The 23,145-nt window shown below is 42.6% G+C and overlaps 1 protein-coding gene across 1 annotated transcript in view; it reads right to left on the reverse strand.

Annotated features, from left to right (window-relative positions):
• LOC139459674 (E3 ubiquitin-protein ligase UBR4-like) overlaps positions 1 to 22,674 on the reverse strand; it is a 159,208-nt gene extending 136,534 nt beyond the window's left edge. The window contains exons 1-14 of the mRNA XM_071241293.1: positions 22,549 to 22,674; positions 20,532 to 20,629; positions 17,677 to 17,780; positions 16,690 to 16,822; positions 15,476 to 15,854; positions 12,807 to 13,053; positions 10,718 to 10,777; positions 8,330 to 8,511; positions 6,777 to 6,888; positions 5,584 to 5,724; positions 3,385 to 3,511; positions 2,159 to 2,346; positions 1,334 to 1,419; positions 26 to 108 (exon numbers count right to left, since the gene is read on the reverse strand). Of these exons, the coding sequence (XP_071097394.1) occupies positions 26 to 108; positions 1,334 to 1,419; positions 2,159 to 2,346; positions 3,385 to 3,511; positions 5,584 to 5,724; positions 6,777 to 6,888; positions 8,330 to 8,511; positions 10,718 to 10,777; positions 12,807 to 13,053; positions 15,476 to 15,854; positions 16,690 to 16,822; positions 17,677 to 17,780; positions 20,532 to 20,629; positions 22,549 to 22,664 (2,056 nt within the window). The 5' untranslated portion in view covers positions 22,665 to 22,674. The remainder of the gene's footprint in view (positions 1 to 25; positions 109 to 1,333; positions 1,420 to 2,158; positions 2,347 to 3,384; positions 3,512 to 5,583; positions 5,725 to 6,776; positions 6,889 to 8,329; positions 8,512 to 10,717; positions 10,778 to 12,806; positions 13,054 to 15,475; positions 15,855 to 16,689; positions 16,823 to 17,676; positions 17,781 to 20,531; positions 20,630 to 22,548) is intronic.
• Positions 22,675 to 23,145: the final 471 nt, after the last annotated feature.

A 23,145-nucleotide genomic window follows, 5' to 3' on the forward strand; every position in this document is an offset into this window, starting at 1 on the left:
GAATCGAGACATTGGCTGAACTTACCATTGCCAACCTTGTAGCATTCCTTGTCCATCTCCCTGATGAGAGTAGCCAGGTTGCTCACATGCTCCTCATTCAGGGACGTTCTGGTGTACAACACAATACAGAACATTTCACATACTGAATGTAGCAGGAATTAAACACCTTCTAGGCATAGTTCATATTCTTTACAAGCTTTTGAAATCTTGAGTGAGTGAGTGAGTGAGTGAGTGAGTGAGTGAGTGAGTGAGCATGGTTTTACGCCGCTTTTAGCAATATTCCAGCAATAACACGGCAGGGGATGCCAGAAATGGACTACACACATCGTACCCATGTCGGGAATCGAATTCCGGTCTTCCGTGTGACAAGCGAACGCTTTAACAACTACCCGTACCCCTCTTTAAGCAAGAAAGAATATCCTCTACTTCATGGAAATATGTACTTGGTGTCATTGATTCCATATATGTTGTCTTCAAGTGTATGTGTCTTACATGAAAGCTTCTGATACTGAGTCTGATCAAATGTTAACTTAACATCAGTTATGCTCATTGCCAATCAGTTGAATGTTCTCTACCAATGATTGAATGAAATAACCATGACTGTCACTATTTACTGCTGATGCCAACATCACCAGTGATTAAGCTAGTGAGTTGTTTTGACCAGTGTTTCAGGCCGGGGTCCGGAAACCGTCATATGCGCCGGACATGTCCGACATGTCTCAAATGTCCGGTTTAAAATATTGCTTACGAGATATTTAAATAAGATGCAGTCTATTGACTCCCATCAGTCCTTGTTCTATCCCTTTAATGATGAAAATCAGGCAGGTAACAACTATATTTTAACATAGTTTGGTATGAGTGAGTGAGTGAGTGAGTGATTGAGTTGGGTTTAACACCGCTTTTAACATTATTCCAGTTATATCGTAGCGTGTCAGCTTAATGTGGGAGGAAAGCCCGAAGTCATGCAGATCTCAGACGTTTACCACTACGGTGAAACCCACGAGCACGGGTATGGTGCTGACAAACCTAGAAACATAATCGGGGCGAACTGGGATTTGAACTCACAATCATAGGATTCTGGCATGCTCAAGGGACGCAACTCTGCACAGCGAAATCATGGCGCCTTAGACGACTGGGCCAACCGTGCCCCCCTATTTTGGTACGAAACAGCCAGGGGATTGAACCACTGACCTTTCGTTCTCTGGGCACTACACCACAGAGGAGGTTTCTCACAGGTATTAATCATGCATGTTCATTTCCTTATCTCACTATGAAGAATCTGACCACTTATGGTTATGGCAAAACGAGTTGGTCCCGTGCACAGGCTGCCTACCTGATGAGCTTCTTGATCTCAGCATCAGGAGAGTTCACCATGAACACATTCAGAAAGCTCAGGACACTCGTTGCCATGGACACAAACTGCAAAGAAATGGTAATATTAATACACCATGAGTTCATACTGTTTGACCAGACAATCTAGCAATTGATATAATGAGCAACGATCCATGCCATCTGGGTACAAAGATACGGAACCAAGTCACTGAACCTGATCTATCTGGTCACCTCTTATGACAAGCATAGGTTGCTGGGGGCCTAAGAAGTATCAAAAGCTAAAGAGATCTGTTAATGGAACACTAATAATACATGTGTTAATATTAATAAGAACATCCTTCATACGGTTGGTTGGTTGGTTTGTTGTTTAATGCCGCACTCAGCAATATTCCAGATATATAAATAATCGAATCTGGACCAGACAATCCAGTGATTGATATCATGAGCATCGATCCACGCAAATGGGAATGATGACATGCTTCAACCAAGTCAGCAAGCCTGACCACCCTATCCATCATCTCTTACGACAAGGATAGTCGCCTTTTACTGCAAGCATGGGTTTCTGAAGACCTATTCTACCCCGGATCTTCACGGGTCTCCTTCATCTTTGAACATCAGACTGGTTAATAATTATATCACAATAACCCTTTAACAAGTTTGTGAGGACTGACATTTCTCAAGTATAAGTTAAATATAGGATTCAGCACTGGACTCAAAGTTATCCAGATAAGTATGGAGGCAAGAATAAGATTGTAGGAGGGTGAACACATATCTAGCGTTAATTACATTGACAACATTAATTTTCTTCTAAGTCGGATTTACCCACCCCATCTGGTTCCCGTTTGTCTGGTACAAAGTTTGGTTTGTCGCCATTGCTTGGGTGCCTGCTCCTCTTGTTTTCACCTCCACCGTCAACTCGTGGTGGGAGGGGTGGAGGGGGCGTGGCATCAGAGGGCTCCTCTGGGGACAGGGTTTCTTCAAACCAGTGGCCAAGAATGGGCTCTGAATCCTCATCTGAAAATAGATTCCAATTAATATTGTCAAGACTTCGATAAAGTCAGTTGCGTTGTGTTAGGCTGAGGTCAGCAAACTTAATATGGTGGCCCATAAATAATGGATCAGACAAACAAAAGTAGTATTGGAAAACGTAATTTCAAGGTAAGGTAAGGTAAGGTAAGGTAAGGTAAGGTAAGGTAAGGTAAGGTAAGGTAAGGTAAGGTAAGGTAAGGTAAGGTAAGGTAAGGTAAGGTAAGGTAAGGTAAGGTAAGGTAAGGTAAGGTAAGGTAAGGTAAGGTAAGGTAAGGTAAGGTAAGGTAAGGTAAGGTAAGAGTGAGTGAGTGAGTGAGTGAGTCAGTTTTATGTGGTAGGAAAGCCTGAGACATTCAGATCTTAGACGTTTACCACTTCAGTGAAACCCAAGAGCACAGGTATGGTGCTGACAGAACTAGAAAGTCTGTGATTCAAGCCCATGATCTTATGTTTCTTGTATGCCCAAGGGAAACAACTCAGCACATGGAATAGCAACACCTTAGACGATTGGGCCACACTACCTCCTTATGGTCCAAGTGTCTTGTCAACATTTCTATCTCGTCATACAGGTATTCTGATAACAGTAGCAAACATCCAATCTATCAGGAATGGTTATACATGGTCCTATCTAGACCTGCTCAGAGTCTAATTTTCAAATGTCAGTAAATATTCTCAAATTAAAAAAAAATTAAAAATTCATGTTATATAGTTTTAATATTATGGCTTTTTAGACATGGTGGACATGATTAGTATTTCTCTGACGAATAAGAGGAAGGGGCTTTAATGCTTAGATTGTAATGCTTACAATGTTGAACTGATTCCAATGTTAAAATATCCATGAACTTAAGAAATCAATAACTTTGCAAAAAATTCCCCATATTTTTTTTTTAAATTGCCGGCCATGGAAAGTTAGTTTAGAATCCTAGATAAATATTTGTGTTCATTCTATACTAGTTCGAAATCTGAAGGACCACTCCATGAAGTGGGATGCTGCCAAATGGTTTGTGTTGTGACGCAGCCTACCTTCCTCCTCGCTGCTGTCCTCAGAGCTGCTGAAGTCGTCCTCGTAGAAGGTGTTGGAGTCGGAGGTGCTGCTGCTGCTGGTCTCCGAGCTCTCCGATCCCTGCTTCAGCCTCTTCAGCATGGCAGCCTACAACAAGCATTCACAGGACACATGGGAGTTGTTTGTTTGTTATTTAATGCCACACTCAGCAATATTCCAGCCACATGTGCCACAAGTGTTATTTAATTATAAGGCCTCATCAGATTCCTTCTGTTTGCTGCCATAGTGTTTAAATGAAGGAATGCCTAATTTGAAAAATTAAACATTGGGGTTATGACAAGGCCATGGACTTCCAAGCATAAGTTTGGACATTTGGCAATTATCCGGTTGTAAAGGTAAAATGACAATCATCCATGTTGCAATCTGCAAATAACCAATCCTTGAAAGTAAATAATCCAGTTCGTGATTGTTATTATGAGCAAACTCTAACCATGCCAACCAATCAACACAATGGATTCAATGAAGCCTGAACACTTGGCCCCATAGAACAAGCATAGGTTGCTTGGAACCAGTTCTTACACTGAAGCTCCATGTAAGTGTATCAAGTGGTGAAATTCACCAGCTTCATGGGGAGGCTGCAATCAAGGGCAGGTAACACTTAAGAGAAAGACGGCACGCTAGATGACATGTAGGGGAGGGGTTAGAGGGAAGGGGAGAGTCCCCCCTCACAGACCAGCATCCCGGCCGACTGACTTGCTTCAAAGGGGTTGAGGGTTCACTGCCACACCCATGGGAAGGGGAGAGTACCCCTTACAGACCAGCACCCTAGCTGACTGACCTGGGAGGGGGGTTGAGGGTTCTTTGTCACATCCATGGGAAGGGGCGAGTCCCCCTTACAGACCAGCACCCCAGATGACCGACTTGCTTCAGAGGGGGATTGATGGTGCATTGTCACATCCATGGGAAGGGGAGAGTCCCCCTGACAGACCAGCATCCAAGCTGACCGACTTGCTTCAGAAGGGGGTTGAGGGTTCATTGCCACACCCATGGGAAGGGGAGAGTCCCCATTACAGAGCAGCATCCCAGCTGACTGACCTGGGGGGGGAGTTTGAGGGTTCATTGTCACACCCATGGGGAGGGGAGAATCACCCTTACAGACCAGCATCCAAGCTGACGGACTTGCTTCGGAAGGGGGTTGATGGTGCATTGTCACACACATGGGTAGGGGAGAGTCCCCATTACAGACCAGCATCCAAGCTGACCGACTTGCTTCGGCAGGGGGTTGAGAGTTCATTGACACACCCATGGGGAGGGGATAGTCCCCTTTAAAGACCCGCGCCCCAGCTGACTGACCTGGGAGGGAGTTTGAGGGTTCATTGTCACACCCATGGGGAGGGGAGAATCCCCCTTACAGACCAGCATCCAAGCTGACGGACTTGCTTCGGAAGGGGGTTGAGGATTCATTGCCACACCCATGGGAAGGGGAGAGTCCCCATTACAGACCAGCACCCCAGCTGACTGACCTGGGAGGGAGTTTGAGGGTTCATTGTCACACCCATGGGGAGGGGAGAATCCCCCTTACAGACCAGCGTCCAAGCTGACCGACTTGCTTCGGAAGGGGGTTGAGGATTCATTGCCACACCCATGGGAAGGGGAGAGTCCCCCTTACAGACCAGCGCCCCAGCTGACTGACCTGGGAGGGAGTTTGAGGGTTCATTGTCACATCCATGGGAAGGGGAGAGTCCCCATTACAGACCAGCGCCCCAGCTGACTGACCTGGGAGGGAGTTTGAGGGTTCATTGTCACATCCATGGGAAGGGGAGAGTCCCCATTACAGACCAGCACCCCAGCTGACTGACCTGGGAGGGAGTTTGAGGGTTCATTGTCACATTCATGGGAAGGGGAGAGTCCCCATTACAGACCAGTGCCCCAGCTGACTGACCTGGGAGGGGGTTTGAGGATGCATTGTCACACCCATGGGAAGGGAAGAGTCCTCCTTACAGACCAGCATCCAAGCTGACCGACTTGCTTCGGAAGGGGGTTGAGAGTTCATTGACACACCCATGGGGAGGGGAGAGTCCCCTTTAAAGACCAGCGCCCCAGCAGACTGACCTGGGAGGGGGTTTGAGGTAGCATTGTCACACCCATGGGTTGGGAGGGAGGGGAGAGTTTGGTGGACCAACCTGACAGTCAGGAGTGGGAAGACCTTGCAGTTTTACCTTCTTGAAAGTGACAAGGACGAGGCTAAGCAGGAGGTCGGTCAGGTTGACCCGGGCAACCAGTTTCTTGACCCTCTTCCAGGCGGACGCTGACGTCAGGATGGTCACATCCATACCAGGCTTCACTTCAGAAGGAACAGTCTGGGGACAGAGAGACGGTCATGAGTGCCTCAGTGCATTCCCAGGGATTCACATAGGCATCTGATATTTCGGCTCAAAACTTACAGTAAATATTAGCAAAAATGACCAAACTGAAATGACAAAAGTCTCGTTATATAAAAGGTTTATCATGAGCTCTGATTTCTGCTTCATCAGTTCCTTGGTTTCTGAGATGAAGATGCTGACAGTGTTTTATGTTGAGGCACGTTATTTGAAAGAATTTAGTAGCATGGTCAATGTGGAAAGGTCAAAATATAAATTATCACAAAAGACAGTACACATGCCTTGAACCCTACTACTAAATACGCATGTACCAAATCTATTTTTGCATCCATTTTGGCATCCATTTTGAAAAAAAGGATTTTAAACTCGTGAACAAATTAGGCATCATCATTGGTGATCTAAAAATTAAGCCACACCCACTAGCAAACTAACGTTTCCTTTTTTGATGATAATAGTGAGTGAGTATGGTTTTACGCCGCTTCTAGCAACATTTCAGCAATATCACGGCGGGGGACACCAGAAATGGGCTTCACACATTGTACCCATGTCGGGATTCGAACCCAGGTCTTCGGCGTGACGAGCGAACGCTTTAACCACTAGGCTACCTGACCCCCCTTTGATGATAATAGATTAGGCAGCCCTTGTGTTCAATGCATTATTGTGATATCACTTATTTTCTTTAGTTCTTTCTGTTAATGTAAACAACCGATCTGTGAAGTTATTATTGTGAACTCACATATCAATAAGAATTTGACAATGTTATATTTGTGTTTTAAATTACTTTTATATTTATACCTAAAAAAATCACAATATCAAATATGGAAGTCAATTGTTAAGTGAGTGAGTGAGTGAGGTTTTACGCCGCTTTTAGCAATATTCCAGCAATATCATGACGGAGGACACCAGAAATGGGCTTCACACATTGTACCCATGTCAGGAATCAAACCCGGGTCTTCAGCGTGACGAGCGAACGCTTTAACCACTAGGCTACCCGACCGCCCCGTCAATTGTTAAGATTACACTGAACCTACCTTCAGGTCACCAAGAGATCCTTCTATCTGCAGGTCTTCAAACAGAGTTGTAAGCAGCTGGACAGCATTAGAGCCCAGAGCCACCGACAGTGCTCCAAATCCTTGGAAAGAGCTGAAACAAGGGCTGTAACACTGAATCAGTCAGCAAAGTTTGATAATTTTTGTGAGGTGAGGTGAAAGGTGAGGTGAAATGGGGTTTAACGTAGCGTCCAAGATTATTACACTTACATAGAGACGTGCCTGCAGGTGTGTGTGGCTGCTTGTACTAGTCCGGACTGATGCCGATTTATACTGCTAGCTCACTGAGATACCATGCCGCATTTTAACATGAATACCCCACTCAGACACAGTATACTGACTCCTAGCCGACCAGTCCTTGTTTTAGCCCATTAATGCCGAGCGCCAGACAGGGTAACAACAAGTACCATCTTTTAACGCCTTTTGGTATGACGCGGCCGGGGAGCGAACGAGCGGACACTCTACCACTAGACCACGGAGGCAGTCGACAATGCGTCTGAACAATTACAGCAATGTTGGATTGCATGAGCAAGTCTTATTACATTAAGGAGCCTCATTGGAATCTTTATGATCGATGCATTAGCTTTTGAATGTAAGAATCCCTACATCCTACACATTAAACATCAGGGTTATGACAAGGCCTCATGTGCATAGTTTCCAACAGTGGCATGCATCTACCTAGTGTACCATGAGAATGGTTTCATGCATCTTCCCTAGACAAGAGAGTTAACTGACTATAAAAGTCCAGTTTCCATCCTTGCCGAACTAGGCTGGTATTATGGAGTTACATTTTGTCTGGACTAACGAGTCTATGCATAGTCCAATCAAAATCGCGCACCGAAATCGAAATATGGTTCATAAACTGTCGTGCAGATTTCGGTCGATTGCAGGATTTGCAAAGCTTATACACCGCCAACTCGTTGTCAGCAGATATTTTCCAAATCTGTTCATGTTTTTAATCAAGGTGCTCACGTGATTTGATGCATTTCGTTTTATCACAATATAGATCTTGATTATCCATCAGATCGTCCTGACTGGGCGCTACCATTTTGTGTGAAATAAACGCAAGTGATACGAGAGGTGGAATTTGATTGGTCCATAGGAGAGGCTTAGAAGGGACATAACTGGTAATAGCCACTGGTGGCGCTATGATCGAGCCCAGTAATTCCATCCTTGTTTCGGCAAGGGTGGAAACTGGACTTTTAAAGTCAGTTAACTCTCTTGCCCCGGGAAGAGGGGTTTCATGCTGCGTTTAGCAATATTCCAGAGATGTCATGGCAGGGGACACCAGAAATTGGCTACATATTGTACCCATGTGGGGAATCAAACCTGGGCCTTTGGTGTGAAGAGCGAACACTCTAACCATTAGGCTACCCCATTGCACCCCCTGTTCTACAGGTGAAATGACAATCATTCAGGTTACAAACTGATGTTACAAGGTTACACACTGACGTTACAATTCTCAAAAGTAGAGCAAAGGGTTCTGTGGACCCAATCTGTCCTCATTACAATAAGGCCTCACAGTCAAGACGTACCTTCTCCCAGAGCTGGGCCTGCTTGAGGGAGAGCTTGATTCCTTTCCCTTCTGTCCTGTCTCCCCGGACTTGTTCTTCCCAGCATCCTTCCTCTCCAGGATCATGGCAGGAGTCAGCCCCAGGATTCCCTGAAGGCCCTTCAGCAGCACCCAGGCAGCCAGCAGGTTCAGATTCTGGGCAACCTGGAGTGAATAAGTGAGTTTAACACTTTATTTTGCTTGTTGTTTAATATTCCAGCTATATGCATAGGAAAAACACGCCTCCGGAAAAGCCCTCTAGTCTATGGCACTTGGGCATTTCTCTTGCTCGCAGTTTTACATTTTCAACCAAAGCTTCAGATGCTTGTCTTATCCAACTTATGTATCGTCTAAATGAAAGAAATACCAGTAAAAATAAAAAGACATCAAGATACTTTATAGTGAAATAATACAGCGTGTCGTGGTATAAAAGGAATTCAATCAAAGTGTGCGAGAGAAAAACCACATGCAGCATCAGGGGTTGAAAAATACCATTGCCCGACGCCCATGCCAAGTAAGGTTTAGATGTCGGGCGTGTAATATACGTTTTCTAGCATGCCCGTGGACAAGTAGAGCACACAAAATGAACTGGGTCAAGTTTCACGCGAATGTAATCATGTGATCATGTTACGGTATTTGATTGGCTAATATTATGTTAGTGTCCCAGACTGACAATGTAATTTGCATACAGCTACGCCAGTCAACCAATGAAATTAATACATTTTGATGTCAGGCAGGTCAACAACGAGAACCAGGCTTGTTTCATTGTTAAATCGTAGTAACACTTCCATATATGGCACATGTTTCTTGGAAATGGAATTTCTTGGAAATTGTAACGCGAGGTTGAAACATTTTCCGACTTTAGATGTTTCATTAGGCCTAGCTTTGATGAAATATGATTTTGTCGACCTACAACAAACGGGACTTTTAACGAGTGAAAGTATGGCATTTATTTAATATGTGTTTCTTTTCGTTGTCAACTAAAGTTCATTTGAGGCGCTGACCGTGGTTGCTGTAAATAACGGCGAGTTGTGCGATCTATCGACCCCTTTACGCACGATTTCGGCAAAATTGATCTAAACTGTATTGAATGAAATTTTAAATAAAATTAATAAAATATGCTACAAACATATGTCAAGGTACAAACATGTTTTTTTTTATAACCAGATAGTAATAATAGGATTTAATTGCGGAATTTGTTGATTGGTATTTCCGGTGTTGCATGCAGGTGGTAATGTTTTTGCGATGGGGAAATCACATCGTGTCAGTGACTTGAGTTTACTAAAAGTGTATATAAGTTTTGGGAACCATGTGTTACCGCACACAATAACCGAGTTAGCGCTATATTGAAGAGTGCAATAGCGAGGGATCACTGTAAGTAAATCTGTTGTTTCAAATGAGTAAGCTAGTAAAGGACAGAGTAGCCTCCCTTTGCCTCATTAGCACCCAGAGGGGTATCTGCAATAACAATTTATATTGCCACTACCGCACATGGCCGATCATGTCTCAGTGGTCTATTTTAAGTTTCTTTGGCAGTGGGGACGAACTTAAAAGGAAGGCAGAGGGAAATTCCGAAAGTTGTATATCGGCAAAGAATAAGAAGTATGACGAATGTAAACGAAAACGAACATTCATCGCTGGGTGGAAAGACCAGTTTCCTTGGGTTGCGTATGATGACACAGCGAAAGTCATGAAGTGCACCATTTGTTCCAAGTACCCAAACATACACGCTTGCAATCGTAAGAGAACGTTTATTGATGGATGTTCAAAATTCAGAATTTTATTCTCAGTTCTGCAGCAGTAACATTTTACTGAATTTATTACCTTTATTTTGGGCTAGTACATTTGAAAAATAGGGCAAGTGAGAATGTTGGTCATACTCGCCCTTGGTCAAGTAACATTTTTAATAATTTTTCAACCCCTGAGCATGGACCAACTGGAGTCATGACATGTAAAATTAAACAGCTTCTCATCACCTTCCCTGGTGGATCAGTGGGAAAACAGTGGGATACAAAACTTAACACGATATGTGAGGTTGCAGGTTCAATTCACATCATGGCATTTTCATGCAAAAAAATTGTGACCTTTAACCAATCAAAAATGCATATTGTGTTCATATCAAGAGGCCAGTTTATAAAATGTCAATTGTAAAACCTAGGTATTTCAATTGAAATTTGAATCAAATTTGATTTTATTCCCACTTTTTATTATGTTACATTTAACAGAATCTCTAAGCAAATTAACAAAGAGTTTTGCCTCGGCATCCAAGTGCAATTTGGTAAATTATTTTGACTACTCATTCAAGAAAAGATTCTTATACAGATCTTCTTAATGATCCTGTTGAAGAAAAGATCAGTAGCAATATACATACACTTCCGCCTGCTCTGGTCGAGTTCCTCACAGCTGTGGACACTGTGTTGAATATTTCAAGCTGAAATAACAAATTCAAAACATTAAACATATGTATGGTGATACACAAGGAACAGACAGAGTGACTGAGTCAGGAATATTCTATCTACAATCTACATCTGTGAGTCATCAGGAGTGGATGAAAGAAACCAGCGATCCATTTTGTGAGCAATGCCCCAAACAATAGGACACACTGACACACAATCTACCAAGTTACTGAGTGAGTGAGTGAGTTTGGTTTTACGCTGCTTTTAGCAATATTCCAGCAACATCACGGCAGGGGACACAAGAAATGGGCTTCACACATTATTACCATGTCAGGAATCGAACCTGTGAATTAAGCGTGACGAGCGAATGCTGTAACCATGGTAGCCATAAGGCCACCCGACCGCCCCTACCCAGTCACTGAGAATGACCACCTTGTCCATTTAGTCCATTTACCTGTTACCGCATTCTACATAATAAGTACCCGGGGTGCTCTCAAAATTAGAAATTATTTTGGTGAAAAAAAGAGTTGAAAAATCGTAAATTTCGTGGTTTATGCTGACAGCCTGAAATGTTTATATACGACAGATATATTTTTCGAGAATTTAATTGACCATAATTAAGGGTGCATATAACACACGAGTGTGTATTATACACGAATAAATAAGTCTTGTGTACATTGATCAATCAGAAGGGTTGCTAATTGTGATTGTTCACTAGCCAATATATTAGCAAATATCACTGTGGGCGCTTATTAGAGCGAGGCACTTATTACGTCGCATACGGTATATTAATGTGGGAAGAAAGTCAAGTGAGAGTAAATGGGGTTTAACGTTGCATTCAAGATTATTGACACATATGCATGCTTGTATGAGGCAGTTTGTACTAGTCCGGACATATGCCGATTTCATCGTGCTAGTGGTAGTCCACACTGATATCCCACTAAGACACAGCACACTGACCACGAACCAAAGAGCCCTTGTTTTCTCCCCTTAATGCCAAGCACCAGGCAGGGTAACAATAAGTACAATCTTTTAATGTCGTTGTGGCATGATGTGGCCTTGGGATCAGACCACAGACCTTATGCTCTGGGCAGATGCTCTATCCATGATGCCACGGAGGTGATCAATAGGTCCTTGAACCCAATGCTTGTCGTAAGAGCTGACAAATAAGATCAGGTGATTGTGTGACCTTAATGTGTGCTCTATCCACTAGATCACAGAAGTGGTCAATGTGGGAAGAAACCCTGAAGTGATGCAGATCAGCATGGATATGGTGCTGACAAACCAAGCATCAGAATCAGCACATCCTGGCTGTCAAGGGAGGCAACTATGCACAGAAAAACAAGCATCTTCATCCAGTCTGAGTGAAAGTTGTTACTGCCGCAGTCAGCAATATCACAGCCTCAAAGGATGGTAAGTAAGATAGTCAAGATGTGACTGGAAATTGTGGTTTGGTTTGGTTTGTTGTTTAACGCTACACTCAGCAATATTAAGACTATATGACGGCAGTCTGTAAATAATCGAGTCTGGAACAGACAATACAGTGATTGGGATTCGATGACATGCATCAGCCATGTCAACGAGTCTGACCACCCGATCCCATTAGTCGCCTCTTACGTCAAGCATAGTCGCCTTTTACGGCAACCATGGGTTGCTGAAATTGTGACTCACTAGCCCAAAGTAAATAAACCTAAGCAACAGTTCACCCCATTGGGATACACTGACAAACATCCAGTCAGGTTGCCATGGTTACATAGTGATTGGAATACTCTGAGAATCATTTAGTCAGGTTGCCATGGTTACAAGGTGTAACCACTGTATCCTCATTACAAAGCTCTTACGATTTAACAAGAGCCCGAAGCCCCACTCTGCCTCGATATTCTGACAAGGGAGTGAGTATGGATATTCCAGCAATATCACGGTGCGGGACATCAGAAATGGGCTTCACTTATTGTACCCATGTCGGGAATCAAACCCGGGTCTTCAGCATGACAAGCGGATGCTTTAACCACTAGCCCACCCCATTCTGACAAGGACGTACTTTGTTAATAAAGCCTGACTCACCGTTTTCTGTACAATACTTGTTCCATATCCTTCGATCTCCTCATCCTTGGATGCTGATGGCTGGTTTGCTGCAGTCGGCTTCACCATGTTCACTATAGTGTTCGCCATGGCAACTGTCACTGATGCATACAGGCAGCTCAGGGTTGCAGTGACAATTTTCTCCAGCCGTTTTGGGGTCAGAGGCTCCAGGGCTGGGAGGGAGAAGGCACGCCACACGATGGAAATATCACTCAGCAGCGCCTGGTAGCTGCAAAAATCAGAAAAGAATTTTGGGGTGATCTCTTAACCAGCAAATAATCAGGAATTGTAATGGTTGGTTAATATTGATAAATGTCACCTTAAATATTTCATTTCATAATACGAGGGCGATAAGGATCCCTTGAATTTCCTTCCTAAGTTCAAACACTATTGACCATCTTAACCATTCTGCCAAGGGGAGACAATCAGGTGGTTCTTTGGATTATGCATTCTTCCAATTAGAGCTCAGGTCAATAGTGTATTACTGGGACCTACTGGTGTGGATATTATAACCCCTGGCAGGGGGAGAGGTAAGTATTGGGCATTTTCAGACCAGAACTCCCCACTGGGAGACAAGCATGGTGTACAAGGGAACCTATTTTGTCCCAAAATACCACACTGGGAGACAAGCATGGTGTACAAGGGACCTATTCTGTCCCAAAATACCCCACTGGGAGACAAGCATGGTGTACAAGGGACCTATTCTGTCCCAAAATACACTGATGGGAGACAAGCATGGTGTACAAGGGACCTATTTTATCCCAAAATACACTGACGGGAGACAAGCATGGTGTACAAGGGACCTATTCTGTCCCAAAATACCACACTGGGAGACAAGCATGGCGTACAAGGGACCTATTCTGTCCCAAAATACACTGACGGGAGACAAGCATGGCGTACAAGGGACCTATTCTGTCCCAAAATACCACACTGGGAGACAAGCATGGTGTACAAGGGACCTTTTCTGTCCCAAAATACCACACTGGGAGACAAGCATGGCGTACAAGGGACCTATTTTGTCCCAAAATACCCTGACGGGAGACAAGCATGGCGTACGAGGGACCTATTCTGTCCCAAAATACACTGACGGGAGACAAGCATGGTGTACAAGGGACCTATTCTGTCCCAAAATACCCCACTGGGAGACAAGCATGGTGTACAAGGGACCTATTTTGTCCCAAAATACACTGACGGGAGACAAGCATGGTGTACAAGGGACCTATTCTGTCCCAAAATACCACACTGGGAGACAAGCATGGTGTACAAGGGACCTTTTCTGTCCCAAAATACCACACTGGGAGACAAGCATGGCGTACAAGGGACCTATTCTGTCCCAAAATACACTGACGGGAGACAAGCATGGCGTACAAGGGACCTATTCTGTCCCAAAATACCACACTGGGAGACAAGCATGGTGTACAAGGGACCTTTTCTGTCCCAAAATACCACACTGGGAGACAAGCATGGCGTACAAGGGACCTATTCTGTCCCAAAATACACTGACGGGAGACAAGCATGGCGTACAAGGGACCTATTCTGTCCCAAAATACCACACTGGGAGACAAGCATGGTGTACAAGGGACCTTTTCTGTCCCAAAATACCACACTGGGAGACAAGCATGGCGTACAAGGGACCTATTTTGTCCCAAAATACCCTGACGGGAGACAAGCATGGCGTACGAGGGACCTATTCTGTCCCAAAATACACTGACGGGAGACAAGCATGGTGTACAAGGGACCTATTCTGTCCCAAAATACCCCACTGGGAGACAAGCATGGTGTACAAGGGACCTATTTTGTCCCAAAATACCCTGACGGGAGACAAGCATGGCGTACAAGGGACCTATTCTGTCCCAAAATACCCTGACGGGAGATAAGCATGGTGTACAAGGGACCTATTCTGTCCAAAAATACCCCACTGGGAGACAAGCATGGTGTACAAGGGACCTATTCTGTCCAAAAATACCCCACTGGGAGACAAGCATGGTGTACAAGGGACCTATTCTGTCCCAAAATACACTGACGGGAGACAAGCATGGTGTACAAGGGACCTATTCTGTCCCAAAATACCACACTGGGAGACAAGCATGGTGTACAAGGGACCTATTCTGCCCCAAGAGTTAATAACACATTCAGGACTTCCTGGCCACAACTGAGTTGCCAAGGGATATCGGAAAAATGTTCACCCCTAAAACGTCATTTCCTGCACTCTGAGATTAAATCTTGGCTTCTAGCCTCATTTCGTGGCAATTTTATGAGCAAATACAGACACAGAGAAGGGGTAACATTTTGACTAGCCAGATGGCCCATCTACTTTTGTTTCAGCAGGCCTGTTGTAATTTTAACTGGACATGGGCAGTTAAATCAACCCCTGCTTTGAATACTGATTATCCATGTCATAAACTGATCAACAGTTACAAGATCATTTCAAGTTTGAATAACAGGCGGTTTTATTTACTAAATTTACGGGACCACGTGCAACCATTTGTACCAATCTTAACACACCTTGCCACGTGTGAACAATCAATAACTTTCGCATTTAGAAGGGTACACTTAAGGAAGAGAATTTATGGTCAACTTCTTTATTATGAGGAACACATGATAACCTTGTTGATCATGTTGATATAGACAGCAAAGATGTTACAACCTACCTATTCCTTGTTGTGAGAGCCTCCGACAAAGTCCCCGGCATCAGGAATGTTTTCCCAGCAACAGCATCCTTGTATCGCTGGATGTATTTTCCAAGAAAGGTCAGTTGGAAGCAACAGTCCACCAGGACATTGGCGCCATTCAACTGAAGCAAGTGAGCTGTGTTCTTCTTGGCAAACAGGACTGTCATCTCCTCTGTGGAATCGGCAACATGGATCACAGTGCTGTTGCCATCATTGCTCATAGTTTCTGTTGGGGTGCCAGTCTTCGGTACACCGCCGGCGCCCATTTCGTCAAAGACCGAGGTCAACTGGTCAAACAAGTTGTTTCCAGTGTCCAGGCGTGGTCTTTTCACTTCTTTGGGTTTTATCTCTTCTTGTTCTGTAAAACATTTCAAGATATATCAAATTATATATCAACAGTCACACATTGATACCATATAGCACTATCGATAGTATTGATGTCATACACAGTGATACAGGGACAAAAACTGTTTATCATTAACTTTGCTGTTTATTTTAATCCTAATTTCACTTTTCTTTTAGACATAGGAAGGTATCCATTCAGTTATTGTACATAATCATAAAAGGGCAATAATCACGATAAGCAATCTCCTCTCTAACATGATCCAATAAATCTAGGAATAAATAAAAAGTATTTTTAACTGTCAGCAAAAATATTCTCCTACAGCGATGCCAGCCCTTCCTGAATTTTACTAGTCTTGGAATAGCAGACTTTGAGGTTACGGTTGGTTGGTTGTTTAACGCCGCACTCAGCAATATTCCAGCTATATGACTGCGGTCTGTAAAATAATCGAGTCTGGACCAGACAATCCAGTGATTGACACCATGAACATCGATCTACGCAATTGGGATCGATGACATGTATCAACCAAGTCAGCGAACCTGACCACCCGAACCCGTCAGTCGCCTTTTTTGACAAGCATAGTCACCTTTTACGGCAAGTGTGGGTTGCTGAAGACCTATTCTACCTCGGAATCTTCACGGGTCTTTGGGGTTACGGACAATAGTGATGTATCAATGGTTTCAGCCATTAGTGTTCAATGTCAAGGTCAGTTTCAGTGTCCTTGAGCTTTGTTCCTACAGTATTTGAAACTTGGGATTAATCTTTTAACATTTATCAAATGAGTCATGTCACGAGACGCTTCTCATTCACACTTCACTGTCCCTCATTACACCCCCTCGTCTTTACGAACCTGTGTCCTCCCCATCTGTGATGTGGGGAGGTCGAGTGGCCGACTTCAACATTGAAGCAAACGTCACCACATCAGCCTTGGGTAGACATCCTCCTCCATTGCACAGCCCCTTGATCAAGATCATCAAGTACTTCTGCAAATGGATGATATGATGGAAGTAAAAAAACATTTCTCAAGCATATACAATGAAGTGTGTTTTGTCAGGTCATAAAATATAGTTTTTTTGTTTTTTGGTTGTTTAACGCTGTATTCAGCAATATTCCAGCTATATGACGGCGGACTGTAAAGAATCGAGTCTGGACCAGACAATCCAGTGATTGATATCATGAACATCGATCCACACAATTTGAATACGATGATATGCATCAACACCTGATCCTGTTAGTCGCCTCTTACGACAAGCATAGTCGCCTTTTACAGCGTCTCAACAGGTCTCAAATATAGTCTGAATACATAATGGTCAAGTTGGTCTGATTAGTCTTAAATTTTAACATATTGTATTTAAAAATGTTTTGGTGAACATGAAGGTTGGGCAGAATTGAAAAGATAATATTTTGTCCAATTGTCATTGTTTTAGTCAGAAGATCTGTATATGTTTTTTCAGTGTTTGCAATTGGGGTCCCCTGTGAGTTAGCTGCAAGACCCCAAGGTGCTTGGCCATCAAGAAAAATGTTCAAATGTGGGCCTGAAATGGTATATTGTAAGCCATTCTGAGCACAAATAGAGTGTCTGGTTGAAATCTTTCAGTGTCTGTTTTTATGTGCGTATTACATGGATTTTGGGAGGCGAGAGAACCTCGAAACATAACAATAAGTTATGTGTGAATTAAACTTTTTACAAAATGAAACATGTAAGGGGATGCACGTAGGTTTCAGTGCGTATCTTTGTATATGGGACGCCGTTAACGCAAACTCAGTTTTTAATGTCGGGTCATGGTGCAAGAATGGTTGCCTCTTCTGTGTCTCTTCCAGTGTGAGTCAGACCCACCTGTGATATCGTGCAGCTCTCATTGTGGTTCTGTAGACGCAGCAGCATGAAACGTAGCAGCACTCGACATGCATTGCTGGCCTGGATTAGTGTCGACTTGGTCACTGAAATTAAAGTGAAGTGGTTTACTTCACAATAAAACATTGTTCTATCATGACAACAGTTGGGTTTAACGCCGCTTTTAACAGTATTCCAGTTATATCACGGCGTGTCAGCTTAATGTGGGAGGAAAGCCCGAAGTGATGCAGGTCTCGGACGTTTACCACTTCGGTGAAACCCACGAGCACGGGTATGGTGCTGACAAACCAAGAAACCGGGATAACCCACAATCATAGGTTTCTGGCGTGCCCAAGGGACGCAACTCTACACAGCGAATCGCGGCGCCTTAGACGACTGGGTCACCCGTGCCCCCTTCTGGAGATTTGAAAATGCACTCGTAACTTGATGATGTCATATATTGGACAATGTTATTTTGTTATTTGGATTAGGGTCAACTTTGTCACTGAAATATAAGTGAAGTGATGTGTTTACCATGTGTAGATTTAAAAATGACTATACTACTCCACCTTTTAAAGGGACATTATCTTTCCATGATACACAAACATGATTCTCATTTGTCAAGTGTATATTTAAATCTCAAAATCTGATTATCCCTATCAAAAGTTGAGTAGTATGATTGTGAGTGAGTGAGTGAGTTTGGTTTTACGCCACTTTTAGCAATATTCCAGCAATATCACGGCGGGGGACACCAGAAATGGGCTTCACAAATTGTCCCCATGTGGAGAATCAAATCCTGGTCTTCGGTGTGACCAGCGACTAAAATACATACAGCATACGTTTAACAATCTATACATCTGCATTTAGTGCACCTGACTTACCAATGAATTTTTAATTGGGCTTTACAGAATACTTCAGACATGCTTAATAAATCTAAATGCCCTGGGTCTGATCCTAGTGCTGTGAAAACTATGTGGAATAAGTGAACCCGGGTCTTCGGCATGACGAGCGAACGCTTTAACCACTACGCTACCCAACCGCCCCAGTATAATCGTGAGAATGCTTCCAATACATATATATATCCTCCCAGTCATGAATACTTGTCTCCCAACACTTCCAACTTCCAGTGATTTACTTGCCACCAAAGACTAGAATACCTCAGTATAACTCTTAGTGTAACTCTTATCAATGCCAGAAAAACTGTGTCACAAGTGAGGAAGTCACAGTGCCAAAATAATTGGAGTTTACAAAGCAAGACTTGTATTGTGCCATTACTTTCAGTACAGTTACCCTTAGTTTATGGTCTAGGATCAGCTGATCTTACAATCCAGTGATTGACATCATGAACATCAATCCATGCAACTGGAATCCGATGACATTCATCAACCAAGTCAGTGAGCCTGACCACCCGATCCCGATGGTCACTTCTTACGACAAGCACGGGTGGTGCTGAAGACCAATGCTAACCCCGGAACTTCACGGCATACAAACCACCAATCATGCCAATAGCATGGATTCCACACCAAGAGCAAAATTGGGGGAAAATCATGTTTTTGTTCAAGATTTGATTTGTTTTAATGTTCATATTTTTATATATTCTGCTAAATTGGCAAATTTATATTTTTTAAAAAGGGACTTTTCTGTCATTTCCGGCAGATTTAGGACCAAATATCGGCCTCAGCAGGTCTAGATATATCCCTACAATACCTACACAAATATTCCCCTACTCAGCATGCTTGCACACTAGTTTTCCTACTCATCCTGCAAATTTAGAATTGATAGAAAACAGCTTTGCGATTGAGCTGAGTTTAACTTGTGCTATGTCACGTGATTTCCATTGACTCGGGGGGAAAGTGCTTTGAAGCGGGCTATAGGGGACTTATTCTGCTTCTCAGAAATCCATGTGCAGCCTGACTTGCTCGTGGTGGGTATAAGATATTGATTCCCCAATTTATTTCCCTCCAAGCCAGCATACTTAGTATTTTATCAAGATCACATGGACCAATCAGATCTCATCATTCTGACACGGAGGTACGATAATTTCCCTTGCACACGTCACATTAATGTTGCTAATCATGCTAATGCATTAGATATGACAGTTATACAATTATGCTGACTATGCAGATTTATAAAGTTGGCACTTAAGTTTCCTATTCATTCAATTATTGTACTCATAACATGATAAAAAGAAAAATGCTAACAGAATTAATGGACAAACTCATAAATGTGTCAGCATAACACTAGTATTTATTGTAACCTATTAGTTTTTGTATTGTGACCAACCAATCCCCTATGATATTGTAACCAACCAATTCCCTTACCAACCAATCCCCTATCACATTATAACGACCCCATCCAATATCACATTTTAACCAACTGATTCCCTATTAAATTTGAACTCACTTATTTTATTGTAACAAACCAATTCCCTGTTATATTGTAACTAACCAATCCCCTATTATATTGGACCCCTGAAGATTTGGGGTAGAATAGATCTTTAGCATCCCATGCTTGCTGTAAAAGGCGACCATGCTTGTCGTAAGAGGCGACTAACAGGATCGGGTGGTCAGGCTCGCTGACTTGGTTGATGCATGTCAAAGATCCTAATTGCGTGGATCAAAGCTCATGATATCAATCACTGGATTGTCTGGGCCAGACTCGACTATTTACAAACTGCCGTCATATAGCTGAAATATTGCTGAGTGTGGCGTTAAACAACAAACCAACCAACCTATTATATTGTAATGAACTGATTCCCTATTACATTGTAACCAGCCAAACCCCAATTTTAACTGCCATGTTACAAGGTCTACTGTGGCCTGTCATCCTGCAGGGTGAAGAGAGAGAGGTCAACGTACAGTTACTGGAACTTGCACTGATGAAATGAGAGGACAGGGCCACAAAGGAGGAGTAGAATGGCTCGAACTCATCATCATGTTCCAGGATATCCTTTTCACTGAAAACAAAAACACATATTGATAACCATGATCTTTTGGAAGATATATAATAAAACTGAATATAAATGAAAAATAAAATAAAATAAAAACAGAAATGTTCGAAATTCAGAATGAAAATCTGGGGTGTGAGCTTGTTATCGCCCTCATGTTTATTATGGGCGTCTACTTGGTAAAAAAAATATCAGGTGAAATAAAGGACAAATGTACGCAATCACAGTCAAATGGTATTAATAAATCATTAAATGTTACTAATAAAGGTCAAAAGAAAGAACAATGTATACTAAAGAACGTCAGTGCGCACAAAGGACGCCAAGTATGTTAAAAGACAATGTTAACAATAAAGAACGCAAGATGGTGCTGCAATTTATACCACATTCCGATTTTAATCGGCCTGGTCCGCTGTGTATATGATAAATGTTGGCAATGAGCAACACGACAGCGACGTGCGCAACGCATTTGTATTATGTCTTTTCTTGTGCACCCATTGTGTGACGTCATATACATGTTGCAATTCTATCAAGTGTTTAGTCATCATCACTGGGAAAAGAAGGACATTTTGATATTTTTTTTTGTTTATTTGAGAATTGACTTTGGCTCATATAGTTTGTGTTTGTGTCTAAAGCATTTAATGATTATTATCAATGTTGTCCTTTAGTGTACTATGTGTCCTTTGTGCGCGCTTTTGTTGTTCAGTACATATTGGGTTTTTTCATCTTTATTGGTAACATTTAATATTTTGCTCATAACAATTGACTTAAAGGGCAATTTTTGTCCTTTATTTAAACTGATATATTTTTTTTACCAAATGGCCACCCATAGTTTATGCTCTAATAAATAGTTAAAGATTTAGGAATCAAATATTATAGGAGCAAACCTCAATGACCCCACTTAATTTTGAACACTGCACTCAAAATCGGAATATTCATGGAATTGAACTTCGGTCAACAAAAAGAACACTGAGAAATTACCAAACTGGCATTCTTTTTCTCAGCCTTTGCCTCTAAGGAAGAGAATTTATGATGTCAACTTCTTTATTACGAGGAACACAACGTTTCGGAGAAACTTCTTTATTATGAGGAACACAACGTTTCGGAGTATATGCTTTTATGGATGTCAACTTCTTTATGATGCTTACTCCATCACTCCTTACTCCTTCACCAGATGAAGCAGTATGCATAAACTCTGAAACATTGTGTTCCTCATCATAAAGAAGTTGACATCCATAAAAGCACATACTCCAAAACGTTGACATCTAAATTCCTTTCAACATGTTCAATGACTTAGGCTCTAGTTTCCAATACATAGCAGGGAAAACAACAAATGTTCTCTACAAGCACAATAATGTAGCAATAATGATAGCATGTGTGCATAGTGGAGGTAAGCAAACTGCTAAAAAAAAGTAATTCCCCGACCAGTACCTTCAGCATGTTCAGGAACATGTTTACACCACGAACAAGAGCAGATTGCTTCAGACAAGTGCTAATTTCTTTACTTGCACATGCTTTATGGTTCAATTTTCCAATAAATATTCACCTGCTGTTCACATCAGTCTACGTGATACTTATCAGTGTCATTAGGCACGCCATAACCATTAATTCCGTCTACCTGTTGGAACTAGTCCGATAACTCTATTTCCACAGCAACTTGGTCTACTGCGTTTTGTACTTTACACCGTCACACGGCGAATAGACGAAACAAGACAGATAAGCCTCCAATCTGGACATGCAAGCATTGACTGTCCTACAATTTAGTAGGCCTACTGCGTACATATTGAACGAAGCATAACGACAATGCATCTGATTTCCTTGTTTATTGAAAGTGTTGGTGTAAACAAGTTGACACCAAATCTGCATCATCATCTGTCGCAATTGATCATGACTAAAAGCTAAGTTGTAACTAAACGTATTTCTTGGTGTACCTTTTTAGTATGCCTTTAGTCAAATCTGGGAGGTCATTTTTGTTGAATGATGAGTATGAAGCCGACAAAAGTGGCTTTATTGCCAACGAAAGCCCTTGTCCTGGGCTGGTCGCCATTTCGCTTTCTTTCTGCTACCGGAATTCGGTGAGTTATCTCCCTTGAATTATATTTTAACATTCGGGATGTTCCGGTATGTTTCGGTTTCTACGAATTAGACTTGATTCGGCTTGCTAATGTTTGCCAGTTTGGTATGAGTTTGTTGTTTAACCCCGCACTTAGCAATATTCCAGCTATACGACGGCGGTCTGTAATAATAGTCTGGACCACACAATCATGAGCATCGATCCACGAAAAAAATAGGACACGATGACATGCATCAACCAATTTTTTAAGTCACTCGCCTCTTACGACAAGCATAGTCGCTTTTAACGGCAAGCATGGGTTGATGAAGACCTATTTGTAACCCGTCCAGTGATTGACATCATGAGCATCGATCCACGATACGAAGACATGCATCAACTAAGTCAGCGAGCCTGGCCATCCTATCCCGTTCGTCGTATCGTGATGAAAATTAGATGAGCTCTGCACTTGGTGTGT

Source organism: Haliotis cracherodii, unplaced genomic scaffold, assembly GCF_022045235.1.
Source record: "Haliotis cracherodii isolate W230 unplaced genomic scaffold, xgHalCrac1.p SCAF_13, whole genome shotgun sequence".
In the NCBI taxonomy this organism is placed as follows: domain Eukaryota; kingdom Metazoa; phylum Mollusca; class Gastropoda; order Lepetellida; family Haliotidae; genus Haliotis; species Haliotis cracherodii.